The sequence below is a fragment of the Protomyctophum parallelum genome, assembly GCF_964188405.1.
Source record: "Protomyctophum parallelum genome assembly, chromosome: 11".
NCBI classification, from domain to species: domain Eukaryota; kingdom Metazoa; phylum Chordata; class Actinopteri; order Myctophiformes; family Myctophidae; genus Protomyctophum; species Protomyctophum parallelum.
This window is the reverse complement of record NC_139707.1, coordinates 19,520,700-19,539,386: the sequence shown is the minus strand read 5'-3', so window position 1 is coordinate 19,539,386 and position 18,687 is coordinate 19,520,700. Positions and strand designations below refer to the sequence as shown.

The 18,687-nt window shown below is 40.0% G+C and overlaps 1 protein-coding gene across 8 annotated transcripts in view; it reads left to right on the top strand.

Annotated features, from left to right (window-relative positions):
* Nucleotides 1-440: 440 nt before the first annotated feature.
* The window catches only part of map3k20a (mitogen-activated protein kinase kinase kinase 20a), a 29,325-nt gene continuing 11,078 nt past the window's right edge, over nucleotides 441-18,687 (top strand). For 7 of the 8 annotated variants that reach the window (XR_014569976.1, XR_014569978.1, XR_014569979.1 and 4 more), the window contains exons 1-11: nucleotides 441-558; nucleotides 2,717-2,909; nucleotides 4,121-4,208; nucleotides 11,572-11,673; nucleotides 12,867-12,932; nucleotides 13,110-13,138; nucleotides 13,668-13,805; nucleotides 14,951-15,037; nucleotides 15,118-15,192; nucleotides 15,331-15,437; nucleotides 17,473-17,608. Coding sequence is in view for 4 of the 8 variants with exons in the window: in XM_083776996.1 (XP_083633122.1) it covers nucleotides 2,751-2,909; nucleotides 4,121-4,208; nucleotides 11,572-11,673; nucleotides 12,867-12,932; nucleotides 13,110-13,138; nucleotides 13,668-13,805; nucleotides 14,951-15,037; nucleotides 15,118-15,192; nucleotides 15,331-15,437; nucleotides 17,473-17,608 (987 nt within the window). In the remaining 4 variants the exon portion in view is untranslated. The remainder of the gene's footprint in view (nucleotides 559-2,716; nucleotides 2,910-4,120; nucleotides 4,209-11,571; nucleotides 11,674-12,866; nucleotides 12,933-13,109; nucleotides 13,139-13,667; nucleotides 13,806-14,950; nucleotides 15,038-15,117; nucleotides 15,193-15,330; nucleotides 15,438-17,472; nucleotides 17,609-18,687) is intronic. The other variant, XR_014569977.1, reaches the window with a different exon arrangement.

Here is an 18,687-nt window from a genome sequence, read left to right as displayed (position 1 = left end):
TGATATTCAGTGAATGCTGTTTGCAGAATTTTTACCCATGTATTGTAAATATTAAAAAATAAATGTTAAATCTATTTGCTCATGCTTACTTTCATTTATTGATTTTGATTATACTAATTTGTTGAAAGAATTTAGTACCATAACCTGTCCCTGACTTTATGTAGAAGTATAATAACATTTGTAGTTTTGCGTTGTTCATGAATATTCATCAGGAATTCCATAATTGTTTGTCAGACTCGCACTTGCTGCCTTGCAAGAGATTTTAAATTATTTTGCAGATCTAGAAAAACAAGTTCTGATGGCGTGGCCGTTTTTGTCCAGAGAGTGGCGCTATTGTCAACAGAATTGCATGTAACAGGTCTGTTACGCTTGGGTGGGAAGTAAAGTGGCCCAAGTGAGAACCTGTCCTGGTGGTGGAAGAAGTTGGGCAACTTGAAAAACGAAGTCACAGACGTCACACGCACAGGAATTCCCGGAAAAGAAGAGGGAGTCTTGATTTTCACTTCAGTGTTTTGCCCGTTGTGGACCAACACTGTACTACACGTACGGTACACGCTGGTATGTATGTATGCAATTAAATCTAAAAGCTAGATGTGTAGCCCGCCGCCTATGTAGTATGTAGTCTACCATTGGCATGTCAAGTAGGCAGAGGCAGACAGATATGAAGTAAAGTGGCCTTGAAATGCTATGTAGTCTGCTCTGTGCTGTCATTACTCACTGCTCCGTTTGAGGTTCCAAAACTATCACATGATTACTGTTAGATTAATAACAGCCACGAATCGATACTAGAGAGTAGAGACGCACCACGTATTTATCAAATCCTAGCTCTGGTCCATAGCCTTACTGCTCTTGCTAAATGCGACGACATTAGAGCTATGGACTAGAGCTAATGAAATCCTCACTCCACAAATCTTTTCTTGATATGAGGTAAACGAGCAGAATTGTGTAGCCTAATGCCTGGCCTTCATGTAGCTAATATGTGGTTTGCTTATTTGGAGTCTATTTGTTGTTCAAATTTATGCTGCTATAGCCTATATGACAATTCCACTCTCAAAACATTTAAAATGTGCCATAAGCGTTATAACTTTGTAGTAAACTGGAAATAGCTATTATGCTCAACCCATGATATTAGGTTGCCTATGTTTGTCAACTGTATATTAATACCCCAGAGAATGAATCAGCACCCATGGTCTGCAACAAATGGCCATATAAGTGTCCAGCACTGACATTCACAGTGAGTGTAAATGTGCCACACTAAATGAGAGTAGCCTAGTGTGAATTACACTACTCTTATTTAGGGCTGAGTCAGTATGGACAAATTTCAAATATCACTATATTGACTTTTTGCCATGGCCTTATATTGATTTTCTGGAATACGTTAAAATATGTACGCTGAGGGGAAATAGGCATTATATATATATATATATATATATATATATATATATATATATATCCTATAGTCCACTCCAGCCATTTTGGTTAGTTTAGTATAGTTTGTGTTATTTTGTTTTAATTAATGTAAGTACAGTACAACATATGGTTATCAGACCATTATTATTTGAATGTCTGCAGCAGTGGTGTTTGCTATAGTCAGTAGTCACTGGAAAGGATGTGTTTGGGAGTGTTACCATATCCCAGTAACGCAGGCGTCTCTTGAGTAGCTAGCTGCACAATATATCCGTGCAAGACTATAGCTATAGTGTACTGAGTAGATTGATGTGAAGCTAAGTATAGCATGAATACAAGTAAATTAGCAGAGAGCATTGGCTCCCCTCTGTGACAATGGAGGCATTTCCGGCTGAGATGGATAGCAATCCCGATTAAGGCCCTGGTAACAGCCTTAAAAGCCATAATTGCTTAGCTGTAAAAGGGGAAACCTATGAACAATAACAGAGCTACAATTTCCTGTAATGGCGGGATTATTTCTTTACAAGATGCATTTATGCTATTATGCACAAGAAAAAGGAAATGCTTTGTGTGGACTGCATTTTTGGAGGCATGGGGTTCCTTGACCCACCTCATATAGATAGATTATAGCCTACTGTATGTACAGTACGCATTTAAAGGAAGGGGACAGACCAGTGTAGATGAATAGGTAGAAATAAGAGCTTTGGGGATTTTTATTTTCGAAATAACCATAGATTCAGAATTATTTTAGGTTCTGTCTGTTCTGTTCCGTTGTTACCAGCTGTTGTTTGTCTCTCCCCATGGCCTTGGATGTACTGAGCACTGCAGCAGAGTGCTAGAATAGTCTGTGTGACTTTGGCTGTGTGTATTTTGTGCAGCGATCACATCACGGGGAGAATGCATGCCGCTCATACCATAGTCCTTATTCAAGCAGACAGTGGATCCCGGGCTGCTCGATGCTTACTGGTACTGGTGAGTTTATGGGCCTGTGGCAGGGAAATGACACATGGAATCTCCTGTAACTCATTGGAGTAACTTAAGACCAGGGATGTCATACCGTCACCACACCGGGCAGACATAACCTCATATCCAGCTGCCTCTCTCTCTGGGTCACAGTCTCTACAGTCACATTCTCAAACTGTAGTGCACCGCAGAGCTGCAGTGGGATTGGTAGCAACTGGCAAGGACCCCCCCACACACACACCCCCCCTCCTCCTAAGATTACACACAGACTGATCTTAGCTCTGGTCAAAGACAGGTGAAGGCATACTTGATGAATTCTACTGTGGACTGATCTTGTCCTCTTCAGAAGCTGTGCTGTTGGTGCTCAGTGTCATTATGACATGTCGTCTCTCGGCTCTGCCTTCGTGCAAATCAAGTTTGATGACATCCTCTTCTACGAGAACTGTGGCGGTGGCAGCTTTGGCAGTGTGTACCGGGCCAGGTGGATATCTCAAGACAAAGAGGTGGCAGTGAAAAAACTGCTGAAGATTGAAAATGAGGTAGGAGTCATAATTGCTGTGGCTTTTCATATACTTTTTTAATTGTCGGTATAGTAATCATTTTAATTGCTCCCCCATTTAGTGGGTTGTAGTGACTTCTGTACCCATCAGTCACACCGTAAAATCCACAGTGTTCATTTATGCATTGGAGCTCTTGAGAGTGTACAAATGTAACCAAGGGTCCATTTGGATTTCACTGTGCATAGTCATTATACCAAACCCCAACTCTCTGTTCATATGGTATGCTTTAAAAGATCTTTATTGCCAAATGAGAGATTGTATTAGGAGCAATTAAACCATAGATAGTACTTGAACTGACTTTGAAATGATATCCTCATTATCTTCAAAGAACAAATAAAAAAAGAATCATTATAGATCTTTTTCAGGGAAATTCTATTGCCTTTCTTGGGCTGTGATATGTTCAGCACACGTCATAATTTCTTTCATTAAAAAAGATCACTGGTATCCTTTCAGTTTCAGTCTAGTGTTAGACAGACGATTATTTCTACATAAGTTACTGCTGAAGTAATCCTTTCAAATTAAACAAATTGTTCTGTTAATTATAGTGTCTTGTTACAATTTGATGAACATTTTTGTTCGCTTTCTTAGCTTTTCTTCCATTTTATCTTGGCAGTAGGCTAGTAGTAGTTCAGGTTTTTGGCCTGTACATAAGCATGTATTTTCTTTTTTACGATCATAATAACACATTGTATTTGTAATAGGGGTGCACGATTATGAAATTATGACCGATATCCGATCTCCGATTATTTGCAGGGTCATATCTTCCGATACCGATTCTGACTGATTCCGTTATTATACAGAGGACCACAATGGAAACAAGCCTAGGCCCTGTAGGGGGCCCAAAGCCTGTAATCAAAGTCATCAATCAATAAATAGCATATACTCTTTTCCAAGTGTCTGTTTTCACAACTGAATGATGAGTATACACAAAATAAATGTAGAATTATTTTTATTTTTATTTTATTTTTTTGCTGGTGAAAACCGATTAAATAATCTGTATTGTAATGCTCTTTACATTTTCACAAGTGTTACAGGGTTTAAAAACAATTGCATAAAAAAGGCCCTAGGGTAACACTAAAAAGTAAGTGCAATCAAGACATAGGGGAAAACGAACAATGCCTTGCATGTACTTAATAAGGAATGCATATGTTTTACCGCTAAAGTATGCATTTGTGTGTTTGACTGCATAGGCTGAAATTCTTAGTGTTCTCAGCCATCGGAACATCATTCAGTTCTATGGAGCAACCCTTGAAGCGCCCAACTATGGAATTGTCACAGGTGAGTTCTTACGTATACCCCCTTGTACACATGTGCAGTTAGATCTGACAATAACCAACAGACGTTAACAGAGCCGATTTCCTTTTTGATTATACAGTACCATGATTAAAACCTACGTACCTGTACCACCATCTGGTCATACCACTTTGTTTACGCACCCACCCATGCACACACACACACACACACAGACACACACACACACACACAATGCAAGTTCCCTAATGGGGCCTAATCCCACGTGTACACTAAGATTTATTACATTTTGTTTGTTTAACCCATTCAGATCTGAGAATGATTGTAAAATCGCCTTCTGAATCCTAAAGCCTCATTTATACTTCACTGTGCGACACGTCCTATGCTGAAAAATGTTTTGGTGTGGAACTCCATCATACAGTATCTTGAAGTATAAATGGGTCTTGAGAGTTTCAGAAATGAACAACGTAGACGCGTTCCCAGAAAACATATAGCACTGTTTCTCAACGTTGGGTTCGGAGACCACCAAGAGGTCTAAATGGTACTGTTAGTGCATGGCCGGTAATAAGAGAATGTACAATAGGTTATTTCTTGGACCACAATCTATGCTGTACAAATGTTACAAATTGGTTCCATTTGTACACTCTCAGAGTTAGTCTTGTAAGCGTCCATTTTGACCTCCTGATGGTCCCTGAACCCAACATTGAAAAACAGTGACGTATAGGGGTTCCAGGTCTGAATGGGTTAACACTGAACGGTGAAGAGATCTCTATTGAATCATTGTGAATGTGTGAAGGTTCAGGAAGAACCCACAACACAGTTGTGTATCCTGAATTGAATAAAGCAACCAGCAAAGTTCACACAGTGGCCGTTGGTTATATAGACTAGAATTTCGCGGGCCTGCGGCCCGCTCATCCTAGCGCATCCGCGATGCATGGCAAATGGGAAGAAGGCAATAGCGGGAGGGCGATGCGAGTGCTGTACTGTACCCCTTTGTACTGTACTGCACTCCTTAGTATTGTACTGTACTGCACTCCTTAGTATTCCACTGTACTGTAATGTTGTCCTCTGTACTGTACTGTACTGTACTGTACTGTACTGTACTGTACTGTACTGTACTGTACTGTACTGTACTGTACTGTACTGTACTGTACTGTACTGTACTGTACTGTACTGTTATTAGTGTTATTATTATTGTTGTTGTTATTATTATTGTTATTATTACATGGATTATTGTTCTGATGTGAGCTTGTTTGTAAATGAGTGAGTTTACAAAGAAGCTTATATTGTTATTATTATGATTATTATTAGTAGTATTGTTATTGTTATTATTACATGGAATCCAAAAATGCTAAATATAAAAATATATATATTTTATTATTGACATTTTTACAAACAAATAAATAGGCTAGTTACAGTAGCTAAGCTGCCCACTTAAGCACCCTGACCACACCCAGCACAATGACATTAGCACCCCTGGCTAGTTACAGTAGCTGGCCACTTAAGCACCCTGACCACTGCAACAATGACATTAGCACCCCTCCCCACCCCAAGGATGGCCTATAGGTGAGGAATATTGTTTTTCCAGTTCTAGATGGAAGATCATTAAGATGCTGCTGCATCCTGTATTAAGATGCATCCTTACTTCCTTCCTTTCAAGCAATGGAATTTAATTGAATGCCTGGAAATGTACCATTGTTTTGTCTGTAACTATATACCCCCTTTGCCCCCCGTGGCGCCAATCCAAAAGTAGTGTGAATATTTCCACAGCCTAATTACTATAAAGGATAAACTATCAGTCTTCTCCGAAATCTGTCAATCTTTGTCAACTCAGCACGTGTTGACAATGACAACGCATTGTAAAAGTAGTGTGAATATTTCCACAGCCTAATTACTAAAGGATTGTGACTGTGGGGTGACAGACATACAGTCTGACATACAATAGGCTACACGTGTGCACAGTTAATAAACAATGACCTAATATGTCCAGAGTTCTTAAATTAACATAGTTGGATTTTAACAGAAAGACAATGCCATAAATCAGTTAAAGTGAGTGACAGACTCAACAGTAGCACACAGCATGCAAGGCAGCATGCATGCATGCAAACATGTTTCTCCAGCTGAGATTTAGTGTCTCCATCTGTCTCTGGAAGAGGTTGCACATGACCTATACGGCCACACTGAGGCGCTCCAACACAAACACATGAAGCTCCAGCTGACACAAAACAACACCATGCTGTTTGTCCAAAACACACAATAACTCCTCTCCCACCGATGTCATGTGTTCATTTATCTTTAGCCATATAGACTCCATTTGACCCAAATCAACACCAATGCTAGCCTGTTTGTCCAAAACACACTATCTGCTCTCCACGTTTCTACTTCGCCACAACCTAATTTTAGTAACAAATCTATTGTTGTAGATTGTGAGAAAGGGATGTCAGAAAGCCAAGCGTTGTCAGTTTACTCACAGGACAGCACAGCACCGTCACTCCTGTCAGCTAGGGTTGAGCTGCAGGGTTGAGCTGCTTAACGACGACACTGTCTGTCAGGCGTACTGTAGTAAATATAGGACTAATATGTGCATGGAATGGATATAGTCCAGGCAATCTAGCCCATTTTAGACCCAAAAATCAGACTAATTAAAATTGTTTTTTTTTCAACAGATATGATTTCTATGAGGTGTCTAGAAGAACATACTAAAAGTCCTAAGAAATCCTAGATGCGGAAATATGTTTAATTCTCATCAATTCAAGATGTGTGCTAATACCTCGAGAAAACGAAACACCCTAATGGGCTTTTTTTTTTCTTTTGTCCTATCACAATGAAACTTTCCACAATGAATCTTAACATGAAAACTAAACTTTTTTGTATTACAAGTTTCTCTGAAAATTAATTTGAATATGCAAATTAGCTTAATATATATTGAATATTCCCACATTTGCATATCATGAAAATAACTTTTCCCCAAAATGTATAATATTTACATTGTTGTTTGTTAATGATATCAAACACACTGATCAGACTGGTAATTTATTTCTGGAAATAATAAAATAAAAATACAGCTGCAAGCAGCGATAAGCCCTTTTAGGCTGCTCAACAGTGCCACTTTAGGTCATCCAGCGGTATTGTAGCTGTTCGTACCCCAAACATACGGACAGACAGACAGACAGACAAGGCATGAGTTATGCCTGTTTAAAGTGCCTGTTATCGCTTGCAGCTATATTTTTTTGTACAAATGTTCACGTACAACCTTCTCTTAAACTGGGGTTTCGGATAATGGTCCATAGATTGTGTGTAGAACATTTCACGCAAATTGCTCAAAACTCCCGGCAGAAAATCAGGTTTAAGCATTTTTCAAACTGCTCAAAATGGTCAAATCTGGGGGCGGGCTTACTGTTCATAGTGAGAGATGTGTTCCCCATGAGTCAAGGCACATGTGGAAACAAGTGCCATGGCTTTTGGCCAAACGAGGCATGAGCTATGCCTGTTCAAAGTTTACATTTTCAATTGTTCGCTGTAGCGCCACCCTTTGGCCAATGGTTGTGGGCTTCGTGTCTAAGCAGGGTGACATAGCCCTCTACCATTTTTCCGCATTTTGTAAAAAACAACTGCACGGTTAGGCCTGGAGTGCAGACAGAATACATTATTTATAATTCAACATAGTGGGTGATCTAAAGGTCAGAGGTCAAATGTCAGATCACGAAAGTTGTTCGGCATGAGGAGACGCATTATGTGTATCAAATTCAAAGTTTTATTGCTGACGGTCAAACGGTTCATGAGCTATGCCTGTTCAAAGCTTGCATTTTCAATTGAGTGCTAAGCCAATGGTCGTGGGCTTTACCGTTTGGCATAGGCCCTCTACCATATTGCCAAGTTTCGGAAAAAACGACTGCACGGTTAAGCCAGAACTGCAACAAACAACGGCTGTGAGGTTGTGACACAGAAACATACACGTTATTATAATAATAATAATATGGGGGGGATAAAAAAGTCAGGATAAAAAATCCCAGTTTATCCTGACTTCACTAACAGATGATGTCCCTAGTGAGAATGAATCTTTAAGAAAATGAACTGTACAGCTATGGTTCCTCGTCCTTATGACTACTCGTAATAACACAGTATAAAAGAGACTGCGCATTACATTTCCTACACATGACACATATATTATTCTTTCATAAATGCAGCTTCTTTCGAGCACCTCTCCCATACTGGAACACTGTTTTGCATTTTTGTCTCCACCAGCCGAAGGCATGGGGGAGAGTATGTTTTGCACTCCGTCCGTCCGTGTGTCCGTCCGTCCGTGTGTCCGTCCGTCCGTGTGTCCGTCCGTCCGTCCGTGAGCAGCTAATCTCGGCCACCGTTAACCCGGTCGATGCCAAATTTTGCATACACACTCCCTGGATGCCAACCATGAACCTCTGCCCCAAACTTTCCAGAACGGCCTGTTATAGCGCCACCAGGAGGCCGCTTTGTGCAAAACAAGTTTTTGCACAGTACACCTACAGATTTTGTCCAAACATCACGCAAATTGGTACACAGTCTCTCTACAGCCATTCAACGAAACCGGTCTTTCAGATTTCTCACACTCCATCCTGCTTGGTTAAGATTGGCTTCCAAAGTTCACAGGACTGCTCAGTTTCAAACAAAATGCTGCAAATCATGAACACATCGCGTGATTTCCGTGAAATTGTGCACCCACATTCCCACTAGGCCGAGGACGAAATGCCACATGAACAATTTCAACTCAGCCTCAAGGTGGCGCTATAACTGGCCGAAAAGTGTTTTTACCTCTGACTGCACGGATCTGTGGATAACTTTGTATGCCAACTCCCTAGAGGCCAAGGAAAAACCTTTGTCTGGAATTTTTCACATCTGCTCTTTATAGCGCCACCAGGAGGCCGACATATGTAAAACACATTTTCTATTATTACTCCTTCAGATTTTATCCAAATTTCACGCAAATCGGTACACATGATCTCCATAGTCATGTGATCAAGACAGGTTTGTTTGATTTCTCATATTCCATCCTGATTGGCCACGATTGGCTCCTACAGTTTTCAGGAGTAGCAAATGGCCACAACTCCTCAACGCAGCGTCCGATTGCGATGAAACTGTGCACGCATATTCCCACTAGGCTGAGGAAGAATCCTGGTGGAGACCTGTGCCGATTGGCACTTTATCTAGTTTCTTTTTTTTTCTCTTTTTTTTTTTTTTTTTTTTTTACAGCTGTCATTTTAATTTCTTTCTCAAACATGACCTGTCCCCACCGTGTTATGCAGTTGAAAGAGAGAAGGAGCTGGTTGTCAAGGGGCTGGTGTCTCTATTTATCAAAGCAGAATCTAATTAGCACCAGATAAAGGAAAAATCACACCCGTGTGAAGTGAGGGGCACTCTTATATCATACACAATTTGCGTCCTCACTTTTCCGTCTTCACGTTTGTCTTCAATGTTTGTGTTTACAGTACACAAACACGGAAAGCTGGGCATAGGGTCTAGCGCCCCTCAAAAATGTTTATGGCTGTTCTGACCATGCCATTTCCACATTCATCAGCAGTGTTATGAATTTACCCTGTCTGTACATCAGGAGATACGATTCCATCTCTGTAACAAACACTATCTACAAAGACAATCTGTTTGTCTCTGTTGACCTACATGCCATTATGTCTGACCATAATTGCTTTTGCTCGTGACAAATGAATATAATATAGAAAGAGAGTGGTTATGGAGAGAGGTGACTGAACCTTCACATTAAGGCTGGCCTTGTTCTGCACAGGTTGGTGAAATTCTATAGTTGGAGATATCATACTTTATAATAAAGTTTATTACAGGTCGGTGGTCAAGTAGATCTCTGACGAAAGCACGGACAAGAACATAGTTATACACAAATAAGTGGGGACCTTGTGTCACTGACAGGACTAAGCTGTACTCAAAGCAATTATACGCCAGACATGTGCTATGGCTTCTTGATTCTATAATATTCAGATTGGCAGAACATCATAAGGCCATGGGTGAACAACATAATGACAAGAGATTCTTACCTAACAGTCAGTGACAGTAAGAGTAGACATTATTACACCACAGTGAACTGCTCTCTCATGGCCTTTGTGTTCATTCTTGGGAAGCTATGAGGGAAAGTTTATATTAGAAACATAGGATGTTGCATTATCTATCTAATTTTTATGATCTTGTTCAAAGTACAGAATGTTATTTTTATGACTGCACAAGTGTTTATTTGAACAGTGTACTTTATGTGCCAATAATATAATTATTGGCACATTTTTGTTCGCCATGACTAGATTAGATCCAATCCAATATTACAAGTTTTAGGAAACTTGTATTATACTAAACTCATAGTAAAACATAGTGCTGTTTGTTGAAACCGGAACTACAATAACAACCAGAGGCTCTTTCTGCGTGTTCTCATTCCTGTGATGACATGATTGGATTGTTGAATGCACAAACCATCCCCATAATAATCTAGAATGGTATCAGATAGAGCCCTTTTGATCTTTTACTTTCACTCTGGTAGGGAAATCATGCTTTTTATGGACTTGTGGGAGTGTTTGTTTTCCCTTGACAGTGAGCTGTGATTTATCTATTAACAGATATTTTCCAAAATTAAGTGGCTGGAATAGATTATTATTATTTTTGTGTGGCATTTTTATTGCTTTATTGGATAGAAAAGTGTAGAGCGTCAGAAAGCACCGGACAGAGAGAGGGGAGAGACCGGGAGACGAGCGAGACGCTGGAATAGCATTCTGACAAGGATTTGATTTAAAGAGCTGCCGAAATCTGCGTGAACGTCAAGGTCTGTGCAATGTGGCAAGTCTGCTCTGGCGTGAAACCACTGAAAACACGCAGAGCGCTTGTAATGGTGTTTGGAACAGAAACAGCGTGGAGTGAGAAAAAGTGGGGGGAAAAAGACCATTCCGTTGTGTTTTGGAAGCAACAGGATTTGACTGACGTTGATAGTTTTAACAAGCATGTCCTGCCGAGTCCTAGCAGAGGAGGGGGGGTCGGCTCGGGGTGTTAAGCTGTGAGGGCGTTTGCTCAAAGCATTGTGATAAATGAGCTCATCCACTGTGACAGGCCAATGACAGGAGCAATCTGTAAACAAGACTCTGCCAGCTTGCTTTTATGAGCCCTCTGGCAGAAATTCAGTTTTCAGCTGTTTTCACATAATGCTCTCACATGTCATGCTCATATGTATAATGTTGCACTTTCACCAGTGTATTTATGTCATTGGCATGGCATAACATGACATTTCCCCCCTCACCATTTGTCAATCTTATACAGTTTTGTCCTGCTGCTTGTTAGACTCTTAAGTCGATGTTCATCACCGTGCAAACTCATGGCATTTGTTTGATGGCATTGCATTTTCTTACAGAGTATGCAAGTGGAGGTTCATTGTATGACTACCTGTCCAGTGATGACAGTGAGGAAATGGACATGGGGCAGATCATGACATGGGCTATGGAGATTGCCAAAGGTAATGTGCAAATGTGTTATATTTCCTAATGATGTGAGCTAATAACAGACATCAACTGTTGGATTGTGTTGATTGTGTTGATCCAATATGACATTGCTCGTTTGTTTCAGCTTATGTTTGTATACTATCGAGCAGTGTTGTTTTCGTCTACTAAAACTACGACGAAAAATGTTCGTCGACTACCTTTTCCCACTGATGAAAACGAAATGGAAACGAAATAAAAACTAAGCTACGATGACTAAAACTAAGACTAAATATATTGACAATTTCGTCAAAAAAAAAAACTAGACTAAAATGTTAGGAAGGGACTAGTGTGGACAAGAGTAAGTCAGTTTACACTTGCTTGCGTGCTGAAAATAGCAGATCTGCTATTTTTGTGAGCTTGTAGATCTGCTATTTTCAGAGTGTAAGTGTAAAAACATTAATTACGACGGCCTCAAGGCCCGCAAAAATACATTTTAGTCGACTAAAATCATCATATTTAGTCGACTGAAACTAGACTAACACATTCCGGGTGACTAAAATGTGACTAAAACTAAATGGAAGCCATTCAAGATTCTATGACTAAAACTAAAATCGAAATTTACTGCCAAAAACAACACTGCTATCGAGCAATGTGTGTATTGTTGTGTATTGTACAGGAGGCTTGGGTTTAAATGGCTATTTGACTAAACTAAAGCAATCACCCATTTTCTGTACCTCATTAGCAACTTCCTGACAGAGGAAGTTCAACTAGTTCAACTCGAGTTCAGAGGAAGTTCAATGGGCAAAATAAATCTAAATCTCAAGACGTGCCTGTATTCATATCTGTGCAAATTAGCCTCTATAACATGTGTTATCATCACTCGTATAACTCTGTATTCATATCTGTGCAACTTAGCCTCTATAACATGTGTTATCACTCGTATAACTCTGTCGTATCAACACGCACACACAAATGCGTGGGAGCCGGGTGGGTGGAATCAATTGGGATAATGACTAAATTGGGGACAAAAAGGGGTAAAAATCACACAAAAAGTGGTTAAAATATATATTTCTTTTAGGGTACAGAATTTGCCTTTTGGAATGAGAACTGATATACAGTAGAACATTTAAAAGTAATTCATAGCTGTTGAAATTACAAAGTATGGTTGGGAACCACCTGGTTTAACATTGATATCCCTCAAAGGAAACTTTCTTTATTTCCCCATTAGGAATGCACTATTTACATGCTGAGGCTCCCATAAAGGTGATCCACCGTGACCTGAAGTCCAGGAATGGTAACTGATCACATTTATCAGCACAATTCCTTTTTCTAACAGTCTGTTTGTCTGAACAGTTGGATTAAAATAAAGAAGAAAAAAAAAACTTTTTCATGTGACTTTACAAAACAGAACTGAATAGCTATTTTCACTGACATTGGCAACCCTTTTTCTTTTTCACTTTTACCTCTACAGTTGTTGTAACAGCAGATAAAGTCCTCAAGGTATGTTGTACAGTATGTAAATGTTCAGTTTCATGTGATGGATTTGACATCTGAAGAATATCTTGATGTGCAGTATAAAGTAATCGAGTAGTGGTGCATAGTATCATGGCAAGAATATAATAACCAAAATTCAGAACATCATAGGTAATATAAAACATGGTCATACAGAGGCTTTGAAATAAAGATACTTTTCTTTTACAACATTATTTATGGATTTAACCCATTTTGGGCGGGAACCACTTTTGGTGTTAGCATTATGTTATGCTTTAGCTATTGAAAAATAGCAGATCTACAAGCTGAACTTGTAGGTCTGCTATTTTTGAAAAATCGAAGAACGACTGACATAGAAACATAGCTTTTTCAGAAAACTGTCAGGATGTAGAAGACATTTTTAGATCTGGTCAGAATGGGTTAAGAGACTATGTAGCTCTATGATTATTATCATTTGTAACCAATTTAATTTAAATATATATATATATAAAGATAATATTTAGAAAACACTACAGCACATCTGTCTCTTTCACTTCAGATCTGTGATTTTGGGGCGTCTCGTTTCCTGTGCCACACGACGCGCATGTCCCTCGTGGGTACCTTCCCCTGGATGGCTCCAGAGGTCATCCAGAGCCTGCCCGTGTCCGAGACATGTGACACCTACTCCTACGGTGTGGTGAGTGATATTTCAGTTGACCAAAGTGGAAACCCATTTGCAATATGATTAGATTTTTATTGGAGTGCATTCCATCTCGGACTTAAAAGTCAGCCTGAGCAGAAAAGGGCCTAGATTGTAGACTAAACCAAACAATCTGTTGGCTACCTCAGGAGAAATGGTGCTATTTTTACTCTTATAAACTGCATGGTGGGGACAATGAACTGTCAATCAGACATTTCTGCTGGCACTTTAAAAAATGTCATTTTCATTCCTGCATTTCTTCCGGTGCTAAAGTGGACTATAACTGTGTTTCTGACCTTTGTAGAAGTACTACTTCACTGGAAGTTAGTAGCTTTAATTTCTCACTCTTAGGATATTTCTTTTTTATTTCTGTGTATAATTAAGTAGGTAGGTACATTTTGGAAGGTTTGTGTCAAAATGTAATCCATTGTCGTTGTAGTCCATTATCAAGTAGAACGATCATGTACAACTCCCAGTCATTAACTTGTTTTAATTATTGATTGGGCCTATGAAATCCAGATGTACACTTTAAACACCATTTCAGTTCATAAACAAATTAGAAATGCATAAATGGGCCTATACTATCATATTTAATCCTATCCATGAAGGGGATACAATTTCATATGGCATTTTAAATTACACAAACACATATCTCTAGGAGGTTCTGCTATGCACATGTGAGCTCATACTCTCATTTGTTATTTAGTTAATAAAAACAAAATGACAGCTCGCATGTAAAAGCATGGTTGTACTGTATACAGTATGTGAGTTTGTGTTAGTCACATTCCTCTGTGGTGACAGTGAAAGTGTGAAATAATGGGTGACAGAGACTAGTGGGCATGGCACTCATCCATTCAAAGAGTCCTTTCTGTTGAGTGACAAAAATAGCAAACAGACAAGCCAATGTCTCAGTCAACTAACTACCTTTTATAGTTATTAAACATATAAATCAATTACACCAAACTAGATGCATATGATGAAATGGAGCACGCACACAAATGGAGTGTGTGCGTGCATGCGTGCGTGCGCATATATATATATATATATATATATATATATATATATATATATATATATCTTCCCTCTGATCCCGAAACAGAAACATTATTTGATCATTGACTGACCATTGCCTTTTGTGTTAGGTTCTGTGGGAGATGCTCACACGTGAGATTCCCTTTAAAGGCCTGGAGGGCTTACAGGTGGCCTGGCTGGTGGTGGAGAAGGTTGAGGTAAGCTTGTTGCAAGAAACGTCATTCAGTGAGGTATAATTCCTCAGGATGAGGAGTGACCACAGTTCTCCCTGTTTCAGAGGTTGACCATTCCAAGCAGCTGTCCAGCTAGCTTTGCTGAGCTCATGAGGACGTGCTGGCTCACTGATCCCAAGGTGAAAGATAATCACACTTAAGCCTAAATTTCACCTTGAAACGTGTCATGACACTATGCGTTTTTCTGTTGAATATTTAATATGTGCTTATTATCAATTATCATCTGAATGATTAGGCTGTTTTATGTTTAACTTCAGGAAAGGCCGATGTTCAAGCAAGTCCTCTGCACTTTGGAGGCCATGTCTAGTGACAGTCAACTTCCTGAACAGTGCAACACCTTTTTGCAGAACAAGGCTGAATGGAGGTAAATTTATCCCTTCTTTTACAGGCCCAGTGGATAAATGCCGCCCCCCCCCCCCCCCCCCCCCCAACTTACTCGTTAATGAATTCATACTGTAACTGTTTGAAAGAAATCTGAAGGCTGTAGAAGTGTAGCTGAGCTGACGTGGGCTGTGTGATGCTAAGAAAGGTATCGAGAGTGTGCGTATAGATCTTTAATAATTACACTGATAGAGGCTTACAAGAAGAAGAAAAAAACAAAAGAAAAACAACAACACAATCTTCCATCTGGATATACTTCCTCTCTTTACCCCATAAGGGCTAAAAAATAATCACCATCTTTTTCATGTAGAAGTGTTTAATTGGCCTGTATGAGCAGCTGGAGGTTTGGGGATGTTTAGCACAGCCTGAGTCTCAGCTGTCATCTTGTTATTTCTCTCTCTCTGCCTTTCTGGGACCTGTGTCTGTGTTTTGAGACTTGTTCCTCTCAGAACTAACCGGTGGCATATTGTCCAGGCAGCCATCTGCAGGTGGATATGGATCTGAGCACTGTAGAGCGCTGAGAGGCAGAGCATGTGTTGTACAGGAAGGCAACGTGTGTTGTTGTTGTTGTTGTTGTTGCCCTAGAAGTTTTCTAGGCTGATATTATAGCATTGGTTTGTGAAGAGCAGGCGGAGGAGCTGGAATCCAGGGCAGACATATTATCGTTGCTGTTGGTCCCAAACCTTGTACTGTATGTTCACAACTGGTTCCAGGAAAGTAATGCTTTTCACTACAATAATTATAAAACCCAGACGCACTTTCACTTTCAAACAGAACAGATGATGTAATTGTGTATACATTGTCAATAAATACATTTTAAACAAATGTCTCGTAGAAACATAGATGCGACACATCTAATGCAGCTGTCGCATTTATTACATATGGATGGACATTTAACTCTAAACAATTGTCTTCCTCAGTTAAAATATTGAAACATTTATTCGCTGATGGTCTGTCTATTAAAGGTATATTCAGTGATTTCACTCAAAAAACCATAGGTTTCGTTTTTGGCTGTGGGACCCAGCCTTTCGTCCAATCAGGATAGAGAGTCAAAAACGAAACCTAAGGTTTTTTGACCCCCAGGGGTTAACTGGGGACAGGGAGGAACTCTTTATATGGTCAGCACACTCTATAGTAGAGAGGATTATCACAACAAAACAAAAAAATAAGTGATATTTGAATTAAGTGAAATCACTGAATATACCTTTAAGCAATATTCTTTGGCTGTATTTTTCTGTTTGCATGAAAGGAGATGTATATGGAGCTATATGGAGGCAGAATGTACAGATGTGAGGAAATGCTGTAAATGTAAAACTAATAGTGTATATAAAAGTAGTGTAGGGGAGATGAGAAATACCAAGAGGGTCCGTCAGAAACATGAAGAGCAAGCGAATCAATTATAAGGGAAGTGGAGTACTAGTGGAAATTATTTTAGACAGTGTGGGGAGGAGTGGAGTAACCACAGGATCAGGAGGAGGTATGGGTGGGTCTTCCTGCTTGGGTCCCACTGGGTGTTTATAAATTGTGGTGGAAATACTTTTTTTTTTTTACTTAAAGATATGCACAGTAACTAAAGTTTTCAAATAAATGTAGTGGATGGAGTAAAATTGCCTCTGAGATATAGTGGAGTAGAAGTATAATGTACTGAAAAATTGACATACTTACATAAGTTTGTTTTTTACTCAAGTACAGTACTTGAGTACAACACTGTTTATAAATAGTACATGAGGTATGAAAGTTGTGTAACTCAGGGTGGGTTACAGTGGTATCATCATTGCATAGAGTGGTACACTACAGCCCCACCTGCTGGGCAATTCAAATATCCCAATATGGCACCCCAAACAAACCGAAATTCCTATACTACTGCCCATTGTATGGAAACTGTCCATCACAAGCATAGCATACATCTCCAGTCGCCTTCAATCTTCTTATACCACATGAAATTGTGATGGGCAGATATTTAGTGGAACATTCATTGCTCGTTTGCTAGAAACGTTGTGCATGCTTGTGTGTTTCAGGTGTGAGATTGAAGCTACGCTGGAGAGGCTGAAGAAGCTGGAGAGAGACCTGAGCACCAAAGAGGAGGAACTGAAGCAGAGAGAGCGACGTCTGAAGATGTGGGAGCGCAAGCTCATTGAACAGTCCAATACACCGGTGAGTCCCTCATAGAACAGTCCAATACACCGGTGAGTCCCTCATAGAACAGTCCAATACACCGGTGAGTCCCTCATAGAACAGTCCAATACACTGGTGAGTCCCTCATAGAACAGTCCAATACACTGGTGAGTCCCTCATAGAACAGTCCCAATACCACGGTCAGTCCCTCATAGAACAGTCCCAATACCACGGTCAGTCCCTCATAGAACAGTCCCAATACCACGGTCAGTCCCTCATAGAACAGTCCCAATACCACGGTCAGTCCCTCATAGAACAGTCCCAATACCCCGGTGGTTGTTGAGTCCCTCATAGAACAGTCCAATCCCCCAGTGGTTGGTGAGTCCCTCATTGAAGGACTCGCAGAGTCCCTCGTCAAACTCTCTGAACCTTGGTCGTCCCGTACCCACATGTACGTAAGTCACTGTCCCTCACCTCAGTCGAACACCATTATTCGTTGTCGCATGTCACCGTTTCATGTCACAGCTTCACGTGTTTTTTTCCTCACTGTCAGATCAGGAAGCGTCAAATTCAATCGCTTTCAGATTGGCCTCCTTTTGGAATAAGAGTGGTAAAAAGAGTGCAATGGGAAAGGATGGGAAAGAAATGAGATGTTCAGTCAAGGCTTTTGGGCTGAGTAGATATTGTTGGTAATGGTGTGTCGATTCGCTTGTGGAGTGCATGATTGTATAGCTTGCAGCACAGGACATAGTCATCATCTGTCAGAATACATAGAGTGAATGCAGCAGTTTCCTGTATTGCTATTATCTTTGTTTCTCCACACATACTTCAGTGCCCTGCAATACTGTAGATTTTACTGGCAACATTTATTACATGATTATGTTGTTAATGCCACTTGCGACACTATATCTGCTGCAGTGTTCGCATGCATTCAGTTACCTTGAAGCCTTGTGTGTCTGCATGTCAGGTCACTCAACACACAGCATGTCAATTTGAGTGTTTGTTTTGCGAAGGTCTGCAACAGTGCAACTTTAAAAGAGGGATGGGCATATTAGACATTTTCACTGCTCCTTTTTTCACCCCTGTCATTTTACTTCTCTGACTTCAATATCAAATCT